Source organism: Balearica regulorum, chromosome 3, assembly GCF_011004875.1.
Source record: "Balearica regulorum gibbericeps isolate bBalReg1 chromosome 3, bBalReg1.pri, whole genome shotgun sequence".
Taxonomy (NCBI): domain Eukaryota; kingdom Metazoa; phylum Chordata; class Aves; order Gruiformes; family Gruidae; genus Balearica; species Balearica regulorum.
In genome coordinates this window covers 120,945,664-120,967,610 of record NC_046186.1, presented here as the reverse complement: position 1 = coordinate 120,967,610, position 21,947 = coordinate 120,945,664, and the positions used below count along the sequence as shown (strand labels likewise).

Genomic DNA, 21,947 nt, shown 5'->3' with positions numbered 1-21,947 from the left:
TCAAAACAAGAAAAAAACCCCTGTTTTTCTTTATATGAAAGCCCGTTCAAGCCACACTGGAAATGTAAAGAGTTCTTACAGTAAATGTAAATATAATTAAGGTATTTTTTTTAAAAAAAAAAGCAAACCCAAAGTGAAATTTCTGGGTATCTTGTGAATCTGCGATACACTGATTTTAATTGGACTGCTCAGGCTAAAACATCTGCTTCAGGGTTTTGCTGAACTGGTCAGTCTGGTTGCACCTGGGGTGTGTGCGCAGGTCCCACCATCAGCAGGAGTTAGACCAGAAATTTAGGGATAAACCGCAACTCAAAATACTGCAGCCTTGTTCTGGACTCATTCTCCTCTTCAGCAGAGCTCCCACTAAACACCGTGAGAGAAACCAGCACCATTAAAGCAAGAGGAAGAAGGGGCAGACCTTCTTTTTCTTCGTGGCTCGATTTGGTGTTGCCTAATTACTCTCGCATTGGTGGGAAGCCATTGGCCCATGGCTATTACATTCTGTGGAAGAACATCACGTTAAAGCAGCCCACACCTACCTAACTCTTCCTGTATTCTGTGGGCATTTGCTTTTCTTTGTTGTCATGTGAATGTGGGAATTACTCATTCAGGCTTTCATGTTAAAATCAATGGGATTATTCACGAAAGTGAGCATTAATGCGGTTTGTTCCCGATGGTACAGCTTCGTTTCTCAAAGAGTACCAGCTCTAGTTCATCCCAAACGTGCTTTTATTCTCAAAGTCCATCAGTCGCTACACTGAAGTTCTGAATGCAGCCCTTCCTGTTCACTTGGTAGGATGACACCACATTTGCGTGTACAACACGTGGATGTCACTAGAACTGGTCTCCTAAAGCCATGCCTGTTTTGCAGGACAGCTGGGCACCCCACAGCTACGTTCCCTGTTGATGCAAGGTGAAATTTAAGAGCATATCCTTCCTTTGAAAGCAGACTGAACCCGTAGGCGAGGGGGGGAGCTGTGGTGGGCACCAGCAGCTCCTCTGACCTGATTGCTTGGGGATTTGGAGGACAAGGTGAACCCCAGGGCTGTCCATTAGTGCACTCGGAAGTATGTTAATACTTACTTGAACCACCCAGTATACTAATATTAGAGCTGCCGCTTTTTGAGCAAAGCTTTCAATTCACATTTTATTCTGTAATTTTGCTGTGTTACCCTGTAAATATTTTATACCACTTCTGTCTAGACATAGCAAAATGAACCAGAAGGTAGATGGGTATGATTCGCAGCGTGGGCTGCTCACACCGCAGGTTGTCCGCCAGTCCCTAGGCTATATTTGTATGTTATATTCTCCTAAGTCCACTGGCATAGTGCTTCCATTAATGGCATCAATTTAGTATTTGGAAGCATTTTTAAGCAATCTTCATCAAAATCCGCCTAGAAAAGTCCTTTCTATTTTGCCTTTCTTTTTTTCCCTTTTTTGTGTGTAGCCATGTTTTGGGGTTTTTTTAAAGGCAAAAGAGAATTTGCCTGACAGTTGATCTAATAAAATATGCCATGGTCAGGTATTTGTTCGACTGCTGCTGACTCTTGATCTGAGGGGAAAAAGCATGTTGAGCTGCTCTGCGCTTTTAAAAAATATGAACTTGTTTTTCAATGGACATTTGTTTTCCTTTGAAACAGTAAGCATATTTCGTTGTCTGGAAAGGATCTTGGAGGAGGTCTCAGGAGAAGCAGCAGCAAGAAAGTCTTTTTATTTTCCTTATTTTTTAAGGTGTGAGATTTCAGTTTTCTCTTGATCACAAAATTAGCTGAGATCTGTTCATTAGTTCCTCTTCCTAATTAATCAAGGCAGCAGGCATTCTTCTGGAGCAATTTCCTCATCTCAAAGGCATTGGCTTGTGTATTGGTAGAGGTGGTATTGAGTTCAGTAAAAAAGCAGGTAAGTTTGTTGTGCTCCGTGCTTTCCTTAGCCATCTATTTCATTCCTATCACTGGAGCACGAACTTGCTGTAAAATTTATAAGTTGCTGAAAGAACAGGCAGAGCCTCCATGAGTGGCACTGCAAGGGTCTGATCTGAGCCAAGACTCCTGTCTCTGGTGGAATGTCCAGGGAATTGAGGGCATTTGAGTATTATCATATAACACAAAATAACTGGTCTGGGAGAACCGTTCCTCTGTAACCTCTCTGGGATTACGTGCCTAGCGTAGGTTGTGTCAGTATTCCCCTCACAGTCTTAGAGGAAGTGTGACCAACAGCTAAGAATTGGGCCGTGGTTTTCCTTGACTTCTAAGAAATATGATAGAGGTTGATTTGTTATCCTAAACTTCATATAGGCTGAGTAAGATCCAAAGAACAAAATCTAAAGAGATGAAAAAAGAGTTTGAGAAGAGGCACAGTCAGGAAGATGGAGGAAGTTGTTATTAGGTATCATGCACTTTAGATCTGTCAAGCCTGGAGCTTTTCATTGGAAGGTATCAAGTGGATGAAGAGCTTAGATGGCACTTTCCAGCTTTATAGAGGCAGGACCTTTGACAGAAGGCGTGGGTATCATTAGACGTGTTCTACAGATGGAAGAAGCAAACAAAAGTTCAAATGGTTTGCAAAATGGCAGCAGCAAAGTCAGGTATAGAGGCAAAACCTGACCCATTACTCTTTTCAAAACTGTCATCTTGGATTGCTGTAGACTGGCCATTTGCAAGTGCCTTGGTTGTTGTTTTTTTTCTTTTTAGAGGAAATGTATGTGTTTAAAAAAATTCAAACATTTTTCCTTATTTATTCCAAGATGCTATTACTTTTGATCTAATGTTTTGCTGTGTATCGCTCTCTATTCTGTAAGACCATCTGATGAGGCAACAGAGCGGCTGCACAGGTTGTAGGGAAGGTTGATCCTGCAGTTGCTGGGAGGAGTGATGTCCGTATTGCAAGGAAGTGCTCTTTAGACAGCTCATTCAGACTCTCTGTACTACACACGTTTTCAATGACAAGCCAGTCATGGTATCAAAAAAATAAAGATCAAGTTTCCAGAGTTTGAAGGCTGAACAAAGATAAAATGACGAACTTGGAAATTCCATTTTATTTAGGGCTGGCAGAGAAAAGCTGTATCAGATTAGGCTGTAACCTGCTTGATGGTGCTAAATGATGGGACACTTGAAGAAGCTAAATCTGTGATGTTAATGTGTTTGCTAAAGGTTCCAGCAAAATAGTAGGCTGTAGCAAACTGGTTTCGGGTCAGTAGTAAGTTTGTGTCACTCATCCTAACGTTCTGTAATTTGAATTTTCTCCGTTCTTACATATTAATACTGAAAATACCAGCAGTATTAGGTTGGGTTGGTTTTTTTCTCTCATGTAAGCTTTTAACTTTCTGGAATAAAAGAGACTCTTTTAAAAATCCATCTGAAATATCAGTATGATTCTGACTTTGGACAAGCTACTGTAGTAGCTCATTTGAATTGCTGTTAAAGGACTCAGCAGGTCAGATAGCTGAGTAGATGACATCCACTGTGATCTAAAAGTTTTTTCTGTCTCTGTAGTGAGTTTCATACCATTCAGGAGACTTATACCTATTCAGTAGCCTGGTTTAAAAAACGGATTAGAAACTTGATAAGCCAAAAATAAATTTCTTCTGGGAATTCTGCCCAGAACTTTGCTCAAGCTTAGTTCCATTCACTATTTGTTTTATTGGGCACAGCATTTGTCCGAGGGAAGGTGTAAGGCTGTACTTCTTTTCCTGCCCATATGGTAAGTTTCCCAATGTTACGTTTAGCCCTCTTTCAAAACCTATCGTTGTTCCCTTCCTCCAGTAGCTTAGTTATGAGACAGGATTAAAAACAAAATCAAAATATACATTTAAAATTTACCAAGCATTTACTCCCTGTTGTTACTTGTGCTTGCATAGTGAGTAGCCACTTTCAAACAGTCAAAGAAAGGGGCAGATCCCACAAGCACCACTACAGGGTATGAAGATTAAAAACAGATCATGGTGCCAATATAAATTGTTATGTAAATATAAATAAGTATATATTATATAAATATAAATAATATACAATATTCTCAAAGGATTCCAGATTACTAAAGACATGAATTTAGGTCCTTTTTTCAAAAAAGCCAAACAAACAAACCAAACCCTAAGCTATTTAAGTACCAAAATGGTATGGAAAATATGGAAATGGGGAAAAAAAGTCCCTAGATGACTTTGAGCCTGTATTGCTCATGACTATAGTCTCAGGCAGGTGTCAGCATGTGCCACACGGCCTTGTATTACTGCTGGTTTGGGGAGTCATTAATTTAAGCATTCAGGCTGACTCCAGGCAGTATTGATCTCTCTAAAAATCTTGTGTGCAATGGATTGATATTGTATCTATAGGGGGTTTGGGTTTTTTGTGGGGTAAGGCACCTGCTTTGCTTGTGTTGGGAGTCACCGTCATTCCAGGTAGCCTTGTTAACAAAACTGCTGTAAAGATCCGACTTCACGGATTTGGAAGAGTTTTTCAAAGTATTGGTATTGAGTTTTCTGTAGTGAGTCTCCTTTGAGAAGTTAAATGTAACAGAAAATTGTAGAAAACTTCCATGGACTTTTTGGAGTTATAAAAAAAATAACGAAACACCAAGATTTTTCATATGTGCAGTAAAACAATAGGATATATTGCCGGTACATTGCAAGGAATAGACACGCAGTGCGCTGCGTTAGCTCTTAGGATCCAGTTGTGTACAATAACACAGACCAGAGCAGATCAAGCGTGCAATTCAGTAGCAAAGTTATGGGAGGCCCTGACCTGGGGCAAACAGATACCATTATTTCACACCAGCGGAGCATTTGCTCCATAGTTTTCTATACATACCGCGTCCAACAGCCACATACGTCTCCACAGAATTGAAATTGTCACCTTCATACATTTTCAAAGGGTACTTAAGTGTTTAGCAGACCTAAGACTTGTTACTTCTGCCTTATAGAAGGGGCATACAGATGGCACCTCTGTGTTGTCTTTGGAGACATCATACATTGAAAGCTAGCAAGAAAAATTACGTAGTAACGCCTCCACCACTGGAGAGGAGACAACAGTGACAACACTGAAAAGAAACGCTGCACTGAAGGAGGAGAGAATAAAGAAATAAAAAATAATATATATCTATATATACACATATATGACATGACACGACACCACCCCCGCAGCTGCTTGGTGGGGGGTGGCTACACTGCAGCATCCTCTCCCAAACTCCTTACACGGCGAGGGGCCTCGGATCTGCTCGGTGTGAAGCACTACCATGCTGACAGAGTTATTAGCCAGATGTATCTTGATGCTTTTAAATTCCAGGAGGTATAAATACATAAAGGGCACTGCGCCATTTTCTATCGCAAGATATACTCCTATGGTAAGCCAAATATGGGGCTGGGTTCTTCTGGCTTTCAAAGTAGCATCCTCAGCTGCGTAATCATGCAAGAAAGGGAAAGTCTTCCCTCTCTTCCTATTAATGCAATGAGGTTATACGCTTCATCACTTCAGAGTCTATTTAGATGTGTAAGTATGAAGCATACATTTATTTCTTTTTCTAAAAATGATTTAAAGAAAAAAAGACTTCTGCGGTGTTAACAGTTCCAGTGAGGCAAGAGCTGTTGATGGAAATGTAAGAGAAATGAAATTCAGTAGACTTTAAGAAAAGCAAAAGAGAGAAAAACTCAATTTACATAGGGAGGAAATGAAGACGCTTGAAATTCAATATGTTTGACCTCTGTTATCACAAGAGATGGCCAGGTTTTGTGTTTGTTTCCTTATTTCCTGTTAAAGGATGGGAAAAAAGAACCGAAGAAATGCAAAGTATTAACACATTATAATAACGTGTCCTGTAAAACGTAAGAACTGTGTGAGAGCGCCAAATTACGAGTGCTGTTGGAGGTCAGGGTCAAGTTGTCATTGCTTGATCCTACAGCCTGTTGCAGAGAGTTGTGTGCGTTTCTGGATAACCAGTTTTAGCAAGTCGCAGCATCAAGGATTTAACCATGCGTCTCATTCCCTGACAGTCGGATCCAAACCCCTTAAGTCCTTTCAGCTTTAGCCTAAACCCTGGCTTCATCAGTCTTCCCACAACTGCTGCACTTCCAGCCAGTCTTCCTGTCTCCCGCTCCTTGCTGGCAGTTGATCATTGTTGAAATTGGCTTTGCACTGCGAATACAACAGTTCCCCATGTTAACTGGAGAGACAAAAGAGTGTTTCAGAAGCGCAGAGATCTTCCAGAGCAAAGGCCACATCTTACATGATTTGGTATATTTAAATATCATGTTAAATCACCCACAGACTAGCATTCATGTCGTGAGCCAATGTGGTCTGATATTATACCTCACTGGTTCGTCACATTGAAAGCACCATTTGCCTTTCACTAATGTTTTCTGTGGGCAAATGCTTTACGCAATTTGGTTTGTCTGATAAGACTGAATGAAAAAATACCCCATATATGACTGCATAAGCACCAGGCCGCTGTTTTAAAATAGCTGCAAATCTAACTCCAACAACAGAAATGTTTTGGAGAAACTGTTAAATTCTATCTTGAAGTTAGTGTCCACTTAAGATACATCTTCATGCAAACTGGACTTTAAAACCAGTAGTGTCAAGTGATGTTGTTTTAGGCAAGTGACATGTAGGATATTCTCACATGTGCAGAATACGCCTTTCCAAATTGCGTGCATTGTAACTATTTGTTTTTCCAAGGATGTGTTGGAAAGGATCCAACTGGATAAAGTGTACCCTCAGTGCCATAATCTTATGTGCACAAAATATTTTTAATTCCCTTTTCAAAACGCATTAGACTTCATAACCTTTCAGAAGTATTTTGGTCAAACCCTGGAGTGCATAGTTTTGCTCAGTCAAATACTCCACTGGGGATCCTTGGGAAACACGGCAAAGGGGGAAGCACAAAGCGTGGCCTGGAGTTTTTGCAGAACTTTCCAGCCTCCCGTGCGCTCTTCTGGTCTGCAGCCGGCGTGCCAAGCCTATATACTTGACTTCCCCCAGCTAAAATGTGATTTTTTTAGAATTAACTAACTGCTCGGGTAGTTTATACACACCAAAATGTGTTTTATTTTCCACTGCCTTGAAGGCTGTTTGATCCCTTAAGTTGGAAAGCCTCTTATCTAAATGAAACAGCCTTAAATTGTTGGATGTAGTTCATTAAATTCTTGGATAACTAGAAGTCTCTCTGGCACTTAGCAAGTGATATTAGGAAGAGAAGTGCTGATCCACCTTCTAAATGTAAGAAATTGAATTCTTTGCAAGCTGCGGTGGTTTGTACAAGGCACGTTTAAAAATAATTAATAACCATTATGCTTCCTCTGCCAATTTTTACCCTATCTCAACTACTGTAAATCCAGGTTAACCTCTTTGAATCAAGGACCGTTGTTAAGGATGTGAGTTAACGCAGAATCCCAGTTATCTCTTCGTTTCAGTGCATCAGCTGATATTGCAACCTAGGTGAGGGTTTTTGAAGAAGTTTTCAAAACTGCAAGGTTTTGAGCTGGCAAATATCCTTCGGCTCCTCGCACTTTTTCCCAAAGTGCTGTTTAATTATTTCCGCTGTAGGGAAAAAACAATCAATGGATATCAAGGATGCCATTGTATTTTTAACTGAAGAGGTGTTCACTGAGTATTGTCTGCTTTTTAAAGAGCAACAACTATTGCCCCTGTTGGTTTTTCTATGAATGTTAAGAAAAACTAATAGAAGTGGAGAAGCTTGAAGGACCAAGTTGAGTGTTAACTGCTGACAGAACTTGTAAATGTGGTTGTCTTAACACTCCATACCTGCAGATGTATAGGTGGAGACATGTATTTACGAGTCAGCTTTGGAAATAATTCAGATTCATGAAGTTGCTCACTGCACCAAATGTTTGCATCTGGATTTTTCTTCATGTGGACATCATGCCATATAGTCCATTTTCTTTTGGGACCATTTCTGTCACTTTCCTCTTGCGCTGATTTTCCATCATTATCCTGGTACGCTCACGTTGTGTCTGCTCTCAAGTACATAGTACTCAGGATTTGCATCAGGACTGTTCTCCAGGCTGATGCGTTACGTTCTTCGAGTCTGATCTCAAATCGGTCCAGCCACCCTTCTTTATATCCCCTTCATCGACTATTTCTCAAAACCATAGACTACAAAACCAACTGCTTAAAATAATGTCCATGGCGTCCCTGGAATAATTCCTTCCCTCTGCAGCTGCTTGCCAGAGACGTTAGTGTTCGGATGTTTTTTCCCAGCAGTGACTGAACACATTTCCTGTACTTTCACAGGTAGTAAAATTAATCTCTCATGCAACCACCCAAATCCAGTTTCTGCATTTATTCATTGTTTTCTCTCTCTCCTCAGCCAAAAAAACATATTTGTAGTTCTTACTCATATTCCTTGTAGATTTTACTTCTTTTTTTTCAGTAGTCATGTTGTCTTCTAAAACAGGAATCTGTTTCTAGTCTTCTTCTGTTAGATATTTATATTAAAAGTTAAAATGTACTTATAGAAGAACATCCTCTTTGGAGTAAATTGAAGCTGATCAACTTTTTAAAAGCTATTTTAAATAATTTGTTTTGATTACTATACATTACTTTCTTAACTTTACCATCTGAAGCAGTGGCATCTGCTGATTTTATGGTTGCAGTTACAGAGTCAAGGCACCATTCAGCTAATGAGCACTCCCTTGCTTTTGTGGTACCCTGGCTCCGATTCCCATTGAGCTGGACTGTCACCATGAGCTGGGACAACTCTGTTGAGATCTGCGGGAAATAGGCTCATCTGTGCTAGCTAATTTTGCACCAGTTTTCAAATTTCAAGGGTCTATAAATATACTTCTACTTCTGAATTACTGTTACTGATATGTAATAAGAGGAAGTGACGGTTTTGTGACAGGTGACAGTGCATGAGAACTTGTCGGTGGCAGTCAGTAGTTAAATAGATGTGCCATGAAGAGTCTGTTGTAAGCTTGTGGTCTGATGTGCAGGAGCTGAGTATCTGGTACAGTCCAAGAAGGAAAACATTATGACTGTTGCTGCATCATCATTGAAATGGTTTATTTTTCTTTGCTATATACTGCAAATGAGTCCTAGAATTAAATACTTAAAAGTAATGGGAATAGTGAGTGTTTGCAATAATTAAAATCAGACAAATTGAAACCCTTACCAATAAGCATCCCACATGACTTTGTAATTGAAAGAAATTATACCAAAACATGTCTAACAAACAGGTAAGATAGAACAAAATAACACTAGCGTGGCCAAGCTGGATATATCTTCTTTCCCCCCACCCCCCTTTTTTTCTCCTGATGAGTGTGACTGAAATGTTGCAATAATAAACAGCTCGTTAGTCAGATGTTTTCAATTACAGCTTTCTGTGTTTCATCTGGTATTTTTATACGGGGTGGGTAGTTGGTGCATTCAGCATTACAGACCGTCTGGATGTACATACTTCCACCAGCTAAAAAAATGCATTAAAATGCAAGTGATCGTACTCCAGCCCTTACAGAGCACTCCAAAAAGCATACTGGGCATTCATGCAATACCTCTCATTCAGCTCATTCCAAGCATCTTAGATTTTTACAAACGATGTATAAATGAATAGCTGATTGTACCTCAACCTCTGAAGTAACCCTATTAAAACAACTCTACGCAGCAGTTCAGAATTGGAAGAACAATGCGAACGAGATTTATAGATAAGTGAAAATTAAGCTGCTGTTCCAGCTATTCCTGCCCTTACGTGCTGTGCGACTTGCTGTAGAAATCATTTCATTCTAAGACTTTTTATAGTTCCGGTAGTCTCATACAGACCAAAGAAAATGAGTTAACAAAAGTAACATGAAAATGAGAGAAGTTTCTTTGCTCCGCTCTCTCTTCATCTCTTCCTTTAAAATTATATTGAAGAAAATCTCAAAGCATTTTGAGAAAGGAAAAGCACTGAGAGGAAATGTACGTGCTTAAAGGTAATTTTTAAAATAATGAACCATCCGCAGCTAATAAAAATTGATAAAAATGTTAGTGAGTTAGAAAACATCTAGAGGAAGATTGTGCATGGTTGTAGCTTCTAGGTATTTCACCTTTTTAAAACTGTCATTTGAATTAAGATGTACACTGTGAGATATAAAGTACTTTCATGTTAATCACAGCCACATCCAAAAGGACTGAAAAATACCACATTTGGTCTGATTTTACTTAGATAGTTATGTCACTTTTTTTTGTTAGAACATGCAGTCTGGCAACCAATTTAAAATTGAATACCATGAACCTAAAAAAAATCCTGAGATATATGAATGTTTAGAAGGAGAACTGAACAAATATGCAGGCGGAATATTTGCTTAATGCTCTGCCATGAGAGCATGAGAGACCCAGGGAAGCTGGATTTGGATCACTTGAAGTGTGAGAGAGGTCAGACAAAGTGGAATGAGGTGGCCCTATTTTTGTCCCCAGGCTTTTCCTTGGCATGTATAATTCATTCTCTTTGTATTTTATGTAAAATTCTGTTTTCACAGAATATGGCATTGAAGTTGGAATCATTATTTGGGTGTATCCTTCCCTTTCCCCCAGAAGTCAATCTGATTTTGTACTGCAAAGAGAAATAGCGTCTTTGGCAAAGCTGGTGCTGAGTGTCTATCAGTAAGTGCATAGTGTCGTGTCTGGTAAATTCGTGTAACACAATGGTCGTGTCTGGTGCAGAAATCATGATGTCGTAGAAAACTGTGGGTTGGATGGGACCTGTCAGCCTTGCTCCCCAGCTTGGTGTCGTCTGCGAACTTGCTAAGGATGCGTTCTGTCCTCTTCACCCAGTTGCCGATATAATACTCAACGGACTTTTTTTGGGTGTCCATAAGTATTATCAAAATACTGATTAATAACAATTTTATGTTTTGAAATATCCCATGTCTCACACTGTGGTTCTTGTAGAACCTCAACATGAAATCTCTGAATTCATCCTGTGTTTTCAGAACTCAGAATTATATTTGGAAATGCATATTGACACAGTCCTCTCTGAAGTTAAATATAGTATATACAGGAATAAGTTTGCTTCTCGTTTCTCGGCTGAAGAAAAGTATGCCTTTTGCGGGCACATATTCTCTCTTCTTCAAAAGTTTTACATCATGGAAAAAGAAGTAACTTTATTATTTTTCATAACCTGTTCCTGGTAAACTGGATGTATTGATGTTCTCACTTCAAGCATGGAATTGGATTAAGCTATTTTGGGAGAAGCAACTGTTGTTCTGGAATAAGTGTTTCCTGGAGAGAGTTATTCAAGATTGGCTGCTTGATGTATGATTTACGGTGTCTCTTCATCCCTGATAATTTCTGTGGGAAGAATAGCCCTTGGATTTTAGTTGCATCTGAGGCGTTCAGTATAGCTGCAGGTACCAAGCAAGATCTGTCCTAGAAGGCAATGGGTGTCTTTGACCTCCTTCTTCAGGGACTGATTATTTGTCTAAAGCATTCCTGACTCCTTTCACATAATACTGTGTTATACTCTAGAAATATTCCACTGTATTAACTGAGCAGATGGTCAACTTAAGACCAGTTTAGATTATTGAGAGAGATTTTTTTTAAGAAACATCCTTTGGTTTTGTACACACTGACTTAGCGTGCACAAAAATGGTGTCTTGAAGACTCGTGGGTTTAAACAAGATATTGGCTCTATTTCTGTGCATAGGTCGCTATGGTGATATCATGCAAAATTTGGAATCCATTCTGAAACCCTAGAAATGAGAACAAATTTCACAGACAAAGTATTTGCAAATATTTTGGTCATGTAGTCATCTGATACGCTTTTGTGAAATGCATGAAGACATATTTGTATTAAGAACCATAGTGCAGTTTTAATCTTTATTGGACAAAATGTATTTCTGGTTTAATGATAATGAGTTTGGTAAGAGTGGCTTGGTGATATAAATGAATATATTTAAATATCAAACTTTCTGTGAATTCTGTGTAATAATAGAAAAGAGAGTTTGGAGAACACTGTTTTGAGTATCTTTGATGTAGTAATTGGAGTATATTCATTTCACATGACTGTCATTAAGAAGGCAGACAAAATCCTGTCATTGAGTTTTGTAGGTGTGATTCCCATGTGTGGACATTCTCTTTAATCAGTGAAAGGGATCGCTGAAAGATAAACTATTGATAGTTTTGACTTTGGTCTCAACAAAGGAAGGAGAGAGAGAAGACAGACACGTTTCTTGGAAGGATGAGTCTGTCAATCCACTTGATGGGAAGTTCCTAGTCCTGTACTGTTGCTAGGTGATGTGTGACAGAAAGGGTGTTTGAACCAGCTTTGAAATCCATGTTGGGATTGTTAACAGTAAATTTAATCCCGTTAGCGAGAATGTTTTGTTTCTGAGGGTCACACTGGTGCACTGCAGCAGCTCACAGCTGCTTAAGAGGCAATGCAGAGTGATGGTGCCTTTGCAGGGAGAGATTTGGGGAGTGACACTTGCTGTGGGATTGGCCCACCTCCAGAAGGTAGACATCTCCTGTAAATGGCTTACACCTGCACCTCGTGTGCTCATGAGGCAGAGAAGAGACTGTCGGTGGGTAATTTATTCTATGTGACACAGGTGGGGCAATACCTGCCTGAGGAGGTGCTTCACTTCTTGCTTGGCTGTGGATGCAGATGGAGTAACTGGACAAGATGAGACCCTTAACCTGTAGAGACAAAGATAAGAAGTAACTCACAAGTATCATCATGGACCCAAGAAGTCTTACAGACCAGAACTGTGTGTGTTAGCTACCAGAGATGGTACAGAATCACTTCAACAGGATATTAGAAAGTAATTCCTACTCTTATTTGGTCTTCATGCTGGACAGCTTGCATTGTGGAGTTCGGTTGGATCAGTTCAGTGGAGTCAGGGCTTGGGAAGTCTGCTGAAGTCTGTAGCTACCTACAGGGGTAAGTGGTCTGATTTTAAGAGAAACCTAGCGTTTCTTATTCATACTGCCCCTACTACAGCTACCTACCTGGTGTTTGAAGGGTGAGATCTGATATTTTGAAATCTAGGTCAAGTATATGAAGTATACATGCTATATATATATGTATATACATTTTTGTTGATAAACACTCTGTGATAAGGCATTCCTGAAGATATAAGTCTTTGTTCTATATTTGAAGAAAATCTGTGGGAGTTTTGCCTTTGACAGAGTCACAACGTAGGCTCCTATTTTAGCAAGGTTCTTCATTTAATTTAAGCACAAACTTGAGCGTTTCCTGGAAAACTCTTTGCATATGTAGCTATCTAATTACGCTTCTTTTTCCCCCATCTCCCCTCTCCTGGGATACATGAAAAGCTAGAAAAATATAAATGCAGTTTTGAATGCTTGGAAATCATATGTACAGTTCTGCCGAACTCTGCTTTACTGAAACTTTTGCTTCATTAAATGCAGTGGTTCAAAGTAAGGAGTATGGCATATTTTAGTACCAGAAGCAGAAAGCATTTGGAAATTGCAAGCCAGATTGACAGAAGTAATGAAAATAGCTGATAAACACTGAGTTTGTGTATAGGGTTTGGTGGGGGGTTTATGTTGGGGTTGGTTGTTGGGGGTTTTTGGGCATCTATTTCTTTGAGGCTTTGGGATGCCTTTCTTATCTCTAGCTTCAGTACGACTCAAGTATTTAATTGACATCTTAAAGACAACGTTTTACCGCATGAGATGCGTGGGAAAATGATTTCAGTGGATAGCTGTTTGGGGGCAGGGAGTGGGTGACACTTTGCATGCACAGGAGCGAATGTTGTATAGTTACTGTAGTACACACTGCATGTAGTCTATACGTACAGTTTAGTCTATAATGACTCCTTTAGATTGTTTGCATTGTAAATTAGTGTCTTCAAACACAAAAAAATCTCCCATACTACTTCAACTGCACAACTGTTCTAGCAACCCAGAAGTTCTGGCTGAGTCTTTTGATAAACATCCAGTCTGGCCATCACGTTGTCTGTAACTATTAAACCCCGAGGAAAATCTTTCGCATCGGACAGATTCTTTTGCGCTTTAATGTATGTCTGGGATCAGAGACAGCTGCTCTCCAAGATGGTGCTGCAGCTTTGAGACGCATTAGTAACAAGAGGTGGTGCATTACATCTGAGGTGAAACCTTGGCTGACCCGCTGCTCCTCGATGACTTTAAATAAGTGTTTGAGTTTTACTGAGCTCTGTGGCAGCCTTTTATAGATAGGTATGGCAATGTATTAAAAAACCTAGAAAATTTTCTCAGACAGACGGTGAGTTGCAAGTTTTCAGAAAAGAAGTTTAAAGAGATGCGGATGCTATTAAAAGATGTGCAGCATTGACTGTAACGTGCAGAGCACACGTTAAGAGCTGCATTTTAGTAACACCAACCCCAGCTGAAAGCAGTCTTTGTGGAGAGTGTCATTAATGTGGCTGAAGAGCCTTTTTAAGTTTACATTATTTTTATGATTTCCAGTGAAAGGAAAATACAACAGGAGAAAGTTTTGGAAGTCTGATTGAAATCTATTTTTATCTGTCTCCAGGATCCTGGTTTCTAACAAAGCATCATTATTCAGCGTTTATTGATGAAAGTTGTAGGAATTCCATAAGCTTTTTTTTTTATGTTTCTGGCTGATTTTTTCTATTTTCTATTTCTGTTTCAGATTGATTTAAGGTATATTTTCTTTTGATAGTTTTAACAAGACAGCAGAACTGAACAGGGAGGGCTTTTTACCAAATGAGCAGATAGTCCTTGGGCCAACTCTTGCCTCAATTTGACATGGTTAATCTTATTTTTAATGGATTCTGAAACTGTTTGTGCTGCCAGTACTATCCTTGTCACCTCCTCTGTATTTGCCTGCTCACAATTTGTATTTCCCTCTGGGAATCTGTCAGCCCTTTAACCGCAGAGGTGTCCCATCAGAAACGCTGGCTTTCCTGACCTGGTTTGAGAGCAAGTCTTCAGCCTAGCTCCTGCTAGACTTTAGTGGAAGGGAAAAAGCAAGCTGACACCTAGACCTTTTGAGTAAAAGAAGTGAAAGGATGCTGCTTGGCCAGAAAATGTCAAACCAGACTTAACAAATCATTGTGCTACAAAGGGAACTTTTGAGTTATGTGGGCACTGTCAACAGCCTGCTGTTTATTGAGCATCTCGTGGGCATGTTCCCTAACATGACAGAGCTTCAGTAGCTCAGGTGTTTAAAAAATTACTATAATCAATATTCAGTAAGTATAATTCTTCTGAATGTCCCTGAGAGCTCAATATGTTCATAAGGCCCCAGTCTAGCAGAGCTTACCCCAAAGACCAATCTGTCCACTTGTGAGCCAGTGTATCAAATGCAGCTCCAAACAGCAGCTAACTTTCAGTCTCGTTCCTCAAAATGGAATTATCAAAATCAAAATAATCCGATTTACATAAAAGAAGCTAAATTTGGTCTTGCTGCTTGGGTTTTTTCCATGTGCTTTCTTATCATCTCCACAGGAAAACTTGCTGACATTTTAAAAATGGCTTTGATTCATAGAGCTTCAGTAGTCTTCAAGATTTTGATAAAGGATATTTTGCTCATCTCCTTAGTAGAGTTTGCAGCTATGTGTGGTAATAGGGGAGCAGAGCTGTTCGTGAGGAATGTGAAGAGCTGACAGTGTGCTTTGGTATCTCAGCTTGAGAACTTCGGATCTAAGGACGAAAGAAATGATGTAGATCCCCAGTTAAGGGCTAAGTATCACTGGCAAGTGGAAATGCAGCTGTGACCCATGACAGGGGTCAAAAAGGGCGTGAATCCTTTTAGTATCAAAATTATTCTCTTTCACTGAACTTACAAAATATCTGTTTTAAGTCTGTGGAGCACATTGCAGGTTACACTGAGATAACCCAGGATGTGCAGTGTATGCCCTTTATTACGTGGTGCTGGGTGGTGGCCAGATAGTCTCTTGTTGTAAGGGACTGTGTGCTTCAAACTTTGTTAGACAAGTCTTAAGCAGAATAGAAGAATTCAACATTTTACTCATCCAAACCAGCAACCCAAAGAGGATGCTCTAATATCTTGACTTTAAAATCTGGAGAAAAGTCCTGCTGCTTGGAAGACCAAATTCATACATTGCCTGAGTGGCAACTTTGCACTTCTAAAAACTTTACTCAGCCAGTCCCAGATAACTTCTCTTCTGATGAATTTGCTGTGGAAAAACATCCCATTTCAAATGTGTTTCTTTTTTATTCTGTGATGCATGGCTAATGCGTGTCTTAGACTAACTAGAGTATGATCCATCACAGAGACATCCTATAGTTGACTATAAATACAAAGGAAAAAGGTTATCTTCTTTCTTTCTTTTGTTGATATGATGACATTTCATCACCAAGACTGAAACTGTGAGCAAGAAGTTCAGCCAGGGATAGGAAGAAAGGAATGATACATATGTGAAAGAGAATAAAACCAGATAGACAATTCAGTCTGAGTTCAGAAAGAATGATGCTTTTCCCAGACAGGCCCTTTAGCAGAAGCATTTATCAGTCTGATTTTGGGTTTGAAAAGTTAGAGAGTAAAAAGCAGATGAGTCCTCATCTCCCAGAGAAATTAAACAGTGCTTTGTAACGTTCAACCTGTAAATAAAAGGGAAAGTAACCCATCACTAACTATCATCTTCAGGGGATTTCTCTAGCTTTTCTCCTAGAAATTAACGCAATTTCTTTGTCTTTCTCCTTCAAATCCCCATCTCTGGAACACAACTACTATTTTTATATCCCTCTTCTGTTTTTCTTAAAAGTCTAAAACAAGTCATTAACTTGTTTACCCATGAAATCTTCTTTGTCTCAGAGCACAATCATATTCCTCCTTTACAGAGCCCTCAAATAGGATTATTCTGTCTGTTTTCCTGCAACACTTGTCATCGCACCCGCTATTTAATGAGAGTCAGCATTTTATGATAGACAGCCTTGTAGTTTCTTTCCAGTTAATACGCCATACTTCCAAATGCTCTCCTAGACCTGGTGAAGTATTTGGTGAACAGATGCATAACTCCGTTGCCTACAAACAGATGTGATACCGTTCAGGAGACGCTCTTTAATTGATGTCTTGTTGATACAGGATTTCCTGTGAGATCCATGAAAAATGGCCCTTTTCATCATCTTAAGCTTATCGTCCTGTTACACTAAATTTAATTTGGATCGGTTGGTAGAGATTTAGATTCTTATTCAAAAGTTATTAAATATTGAGGAGTACCATAAACACTAAACATCTGCAGACAGTGGGAGAAGAAGGTTCACGTGAGAGTGAAGTGTGAAGTGCAGTATCTATTTGTGTCAGTTTTGAAATCATTTGATCCCTGTACAGAATCTGTCACCCCATAATGATACTATTTGCTGGCCATTTTTTAGTATTTGTACCAGACTGAAACGTCTTGCCTTTTAGGAAACCTGAGCTTTCAAATTATACCGGCCCTATTCAAAGGATTGAATTCAGTCATGCAGGGCTTCTTTTCATCAGTCTTTGCCTTTATAAACTTCATCTTGAGGCCAAGGACCAAGCAGGTTTCTTGGTTTGAAAAACATTGAGTGCACTTCATGGAAATGCTGCAGCCTAATAGAAACTAGTAGAGTTACAAAATAACCTGAAATTTTTTCTCATGTGCTTATGCTACCAACGAAGCTGAGTTTCAGGCTATTATTAGGTGATAAAAATCATTGAATATATCTTTCCTTCACAGAAATATTACATAGTTATTTCTATGTTGTATATAAACCTGAAAAAAAGACTAAAAACTAAACATAAATGGAATATATTTGACAATTTAAATAATACATGGCCTGTTGGACATGAAGAAGAAAGAGGAGGGCATCACCATTAACCATTTTTCATTTCATAGTGTTTAAGACAGTTAATTCCAGTCTTCATTTTGAGCTTTATCTAAAATCCATTGAAATCATAGAGAATCTCTCTGCTGAGGCCAGTAGCCTTTGGACAGATTGTGTTATTTTGACAAGGACAACAGTTTATGTATACTTAACTTCTGAGGCAAAATAACTGAGAATGGGAACGTGCAGCCATCAACTGAACAGCTTTGAGTCTGTGCTGTGCCAATACACTGCTCAAAGGCTCTGAAGGATTTACAGTAGTGATTTTCTTTTTATTCTGGCTTAATAACTTTAAATACTTTAATGAATAATTAACTGGATTGGAACGTAGTGTCATCATGCTTAAAACATTCAAAATAACACAAGGTTACAAAATTGAAGCATTTGCAGAAATATTAATCTCTTATAAGTATTTGCAAAAAAGATTTTTAACTCTTTTGTAATGTGTTTACCTGCAGGATCCAAAACTGCGTGAACTGTTGGATGCTGGGAACCTAGGAGGCCGACTGGAAAATCGAATGATAACTGTTGTCTATGGTCCAGACCTGGTCAATATATCGTACTTGAACTTGGTGGCATTCCAAGAGGACATAGCAAAGGTAATATACATTCAACTGTGTCGTATAAAATTATTTTTTTTAAAATATTGTTTTGAGATATGGATAAATGACATAAAAGTGGAGAGAGCTGTGAAATGAACTTCAGTTCTGTTATAGAGCTGTGCTGCACAGTACCCAAGAAGAAATACATGATCTTTTTTTTTCAGGGAGTTTATTTAGCAGACTTTATGCCCCCGATGTGTGTGCTCATCTTCAGAACTTGCTTGGAAAGCCCAAATAAGTACTGTGAAAATAATGGTACATGCAAATTTTTCCTCAGCTATAAGTGGCACGCTGTGACTCTCCAAACACATATTGGTATCTTTCAATACTTATCACCCTTTTATGCTTCTTCTAAGTGTGTGAGAATTATGGCTCACGTGTGAGATCAAGGTTTGTCAATGGTTGGCTTTTTAAGGTTGGCCTGTATCAGAGTAGTGTGAATCTACAGCTCTACCTTGTATACTCAAGTATGTCAGCAATCAGACACCTAATTTAATTTACATGGCTGTTTCTGCTCATGTTCAAAGGTTAATTTTAAGCCTTGCATTTTGTCTGCTGACAGCCCTTGATAAGAATTGTGAAGTCAACATCATTACCTTAGCAAAGTGGTTTTTCCATGCAGGTATACGGTCCCTTCATTTCTGTCCAACACACCATGTGAAACGGTTGTCTGTGACAAGCAAGTTATGATTGAATTTAGTGCGTGTTTTGTTTTTTGGTTTTTTTTCTCCTTCTTCCACCTTCTATCTGACTCAGTTGTGTTCAAGTGGAGCTCTTTGATTTCTCTTTCCCAAAATGACATTCAGAAGCTACTCCTCTTTCCACTTCCCTCCATGTGGATAGACTGATGACAGCCTCCAGGTAACCCTGCACAGAACACACTTTCACATGGTTTGCATCCTTGAGTCAACTAGATTACACTAAAAAGATAGTTTCTCTGTAGACTGTTGTTACTTAACAACAGTAAGGAGTTACTTTGTCACCTCATAGGCAACAAGGATGGTCAGACCAGGTGAAAAAAGGTTGTAGGATGAAAGTGTTAAGCTAGGAGGGTATATTTTTGCTTGCCACATTTCCGTCTCTGCTAATCTTCATTCGCCGATTGGTCAACTTGGCAAAAACACAATTTCAGCTCGCTCTTGATATGAAAGAATAGAAACAAAATGCGTTTGTGGTGATCCATGCACTGCTGAGTGGGAAGTGCTGTCCTCAGACTTGAAAACACACAGCCATCCTCTACAGGGGTGGCTAAGAAAGCTTAACGCTGCAAAAGTGAAAGCGATTGAAACAACTCTTGAGGAAAAAAAAAACCCAAACCACTAAGCATATGATGGGAAATGAAAAGGTATGCTAAAGCTTTAACAGCAAAAATTTGTTAGCCCTTACCAAGGAAGAGGGAAAATCACCTCTAAATGAGAAGCTTATGTCATTCTCTTTCACTTTCCTGTCTAGCCAGCAATCAGTGAACCATAACCTATCTGCTGAAACAGTGCAGAAATTGGTATTTTAGGGGCATTTTCTGTTTGATAATGGAACCTTAAAATACAGTAGATAAAATCATATTTTAGAGAACCTTAGCTGCTCTAAATCCTGAGTAACTCTTATGGTCTGCGTAACTAAGAATCTAACTCTTCCTTGTTATTTGTAAATGCAGAAGACCAAATAAATTCATATTTTATCAGTCAGGCATTGTGGCCTTGGGATGCAATTTTCAAAGCATTGCAGATTAGCTGTGCTTGCTTTGAAATCCCATTAAATATACTGATTGTTTCAATGAGAACAGAGTTTGATGACTGTTGAATGCATCTAAAATTCTTCCTTTTTTAACATGTTTTCCAACTTTATATAAGCCAGACCACCTTATCTCCAGGACCCATGTAGTGACTCAGAGAAGTCATTATAAATAAGCACATCAGGCACAAATAATCTCTTCAGGAAGCTCTGAGAATGCATGTAAATTAAATAGAAGAAGTTTTCAATGTCACACATGCAAATTTTGACCCTTCCTCTCACTGATGTTCCAGGGAAAGCAAGTGCCAATGAAAAACTCCCCCACCTTTCCCTTTTCGGTGCATGAATGTTTTTAAGTTTAACCCTTCGTTTGTGTTATCTTATTTTTCAAGTTGCGTGACAAGTATCGATCAGTCCTCCTTTGGAGGAGAAAGGCAAAGTAAACTGTAAAGGTCTTAGTGAGGCAGTTAAAATTATTCAGTTATGGGGTTTTCTTCCTCTGCAGAAGGCTTCCTGTTCTGCTACAGACTCTGTTCATCACATCCACTGGCCAAGTTGTGGGAAAATTATGAAAATATGAGCCTTGGGCTATTCGGCTTGCTTTGAGTGAACTAAATACAGAGCTAGAAGTGATGATGTAGTCATGATGTACTGTTTCCTCCAGGAGAAAGTAACTAATGTTTGAAGTCCATTAGCGATGAGCTGAAGGGCACTGAGCAGCTGGTTTGTTCAAAGAATGCAGCTTGAAATTCATCAGGTAATGGTCTGAAAGGCCGATTCTTAGACACATCTTGATGATGAAGAGAAGTAGCACTAATACAACACTTGCTTATTTTCAGAGGAGTGTGTCTGTCTTGGGATAGGGTTTGTGAGCGTCGACAAACATAGCACTGCAGAGCCAGGATAAATAAAGTAGTTTCTTCTCAAACCCTATTCTGAGCGGATGCTCTCTTTCTCCATTCCCAACATGAAGCAGTACAACCTGTGAACCTCTGTGTCTCCTCTACTGTATTTCATTCTCTTCCCAAATTCAGTAACTTCAAAAATGAGCATCCCATCTCTTCCCTCTCACTTGCTTTTGTGCATCTCATGCCAACTCTGCTCTCACCGCACTAGTCCATCCTGGCCATACAGACCCCTATCCAGAGTTCAAGGAATTCTGTTGCTTCTCAGTTTGAGCTTTGGATCAGATCCGTCGCTAAGAGTGATGAATTCCTCCATAAGTAAAGTGATTATGATGAGTCACAAGTTGTGCTGTACTGTGCTTTCCAGCATACGTCTTTATTTTTCCAGTTTCTTAGGCATATTTAAGAGTTAGATCAGTATAATAAAATGGTAAAACAAACCATATAAATTCATGTCCATTTGATCTATTTTTTAAAATAAAATTCATAAGGATGCCGAAAGTGTAGAATTTCAGCAGCTTGCTTTGTTAACCTCCCGCCAAAAACAAATGTGCGAGAAACATTGCCTTCACACGTAGTCAGTTCTGATTTGAAGGAAATGTTTTCCAGAACGTGTGCTGTCTTTTCTTACGAAAAAAGTCTCATCTCTTCTGTTGAGATAAATGTCTGACGGTATGTATCCCGCTGCACGTAATAGAAGAGAGAACTTCACTGAGCAACGGATTTCCAAATGAACCGCTGCTTATATGCTACCTGCCAAAGCACAGAACAGCTAAATAATTTATTAGTAAAGTTAAGAATGATATAAATATGAATTAGTGTAACAGGACATAGCCAAGAGGAGATGGAGTTCAGGGAGCTCTTATCGTGATGGATGTGACTTGCTTGGAGTTGAACGTGGGAAGGCTGGGTTCTTCCGCTACCCAACGGGATCAGAGGCTTCCAGT

The 21,947-nt window shown here is 39.3% G+C and overlaps 1 protein-coding gene across 5 annotated transcripts in view; it reads left to right on the top strand.

Annotated features, from left to right (window-relative positions):
- The window catches only part of PLCB1 (phospholipase C beta 1), a 398,789-nt gene that overhangs the window by 221,952 nt on the left and 154,890 nt on the right, over positions 1 to 21,947 (top strand). For all 5 annotated transcript variants that reach the window (XM_075749808.1, XM_075749805.1, XM_075749803.1 and 2 more), the window contains exon 4: positions 18,221 to 18,361. In XM_075749808.1, coding sequence (XP_075605923.1) covers positions 18,221 to 18,361 — 141 coding nt within the window. The remainder of the gene's footprint in view (positions 1 to 18,220; positions 18,362 to 21,947) is intronic.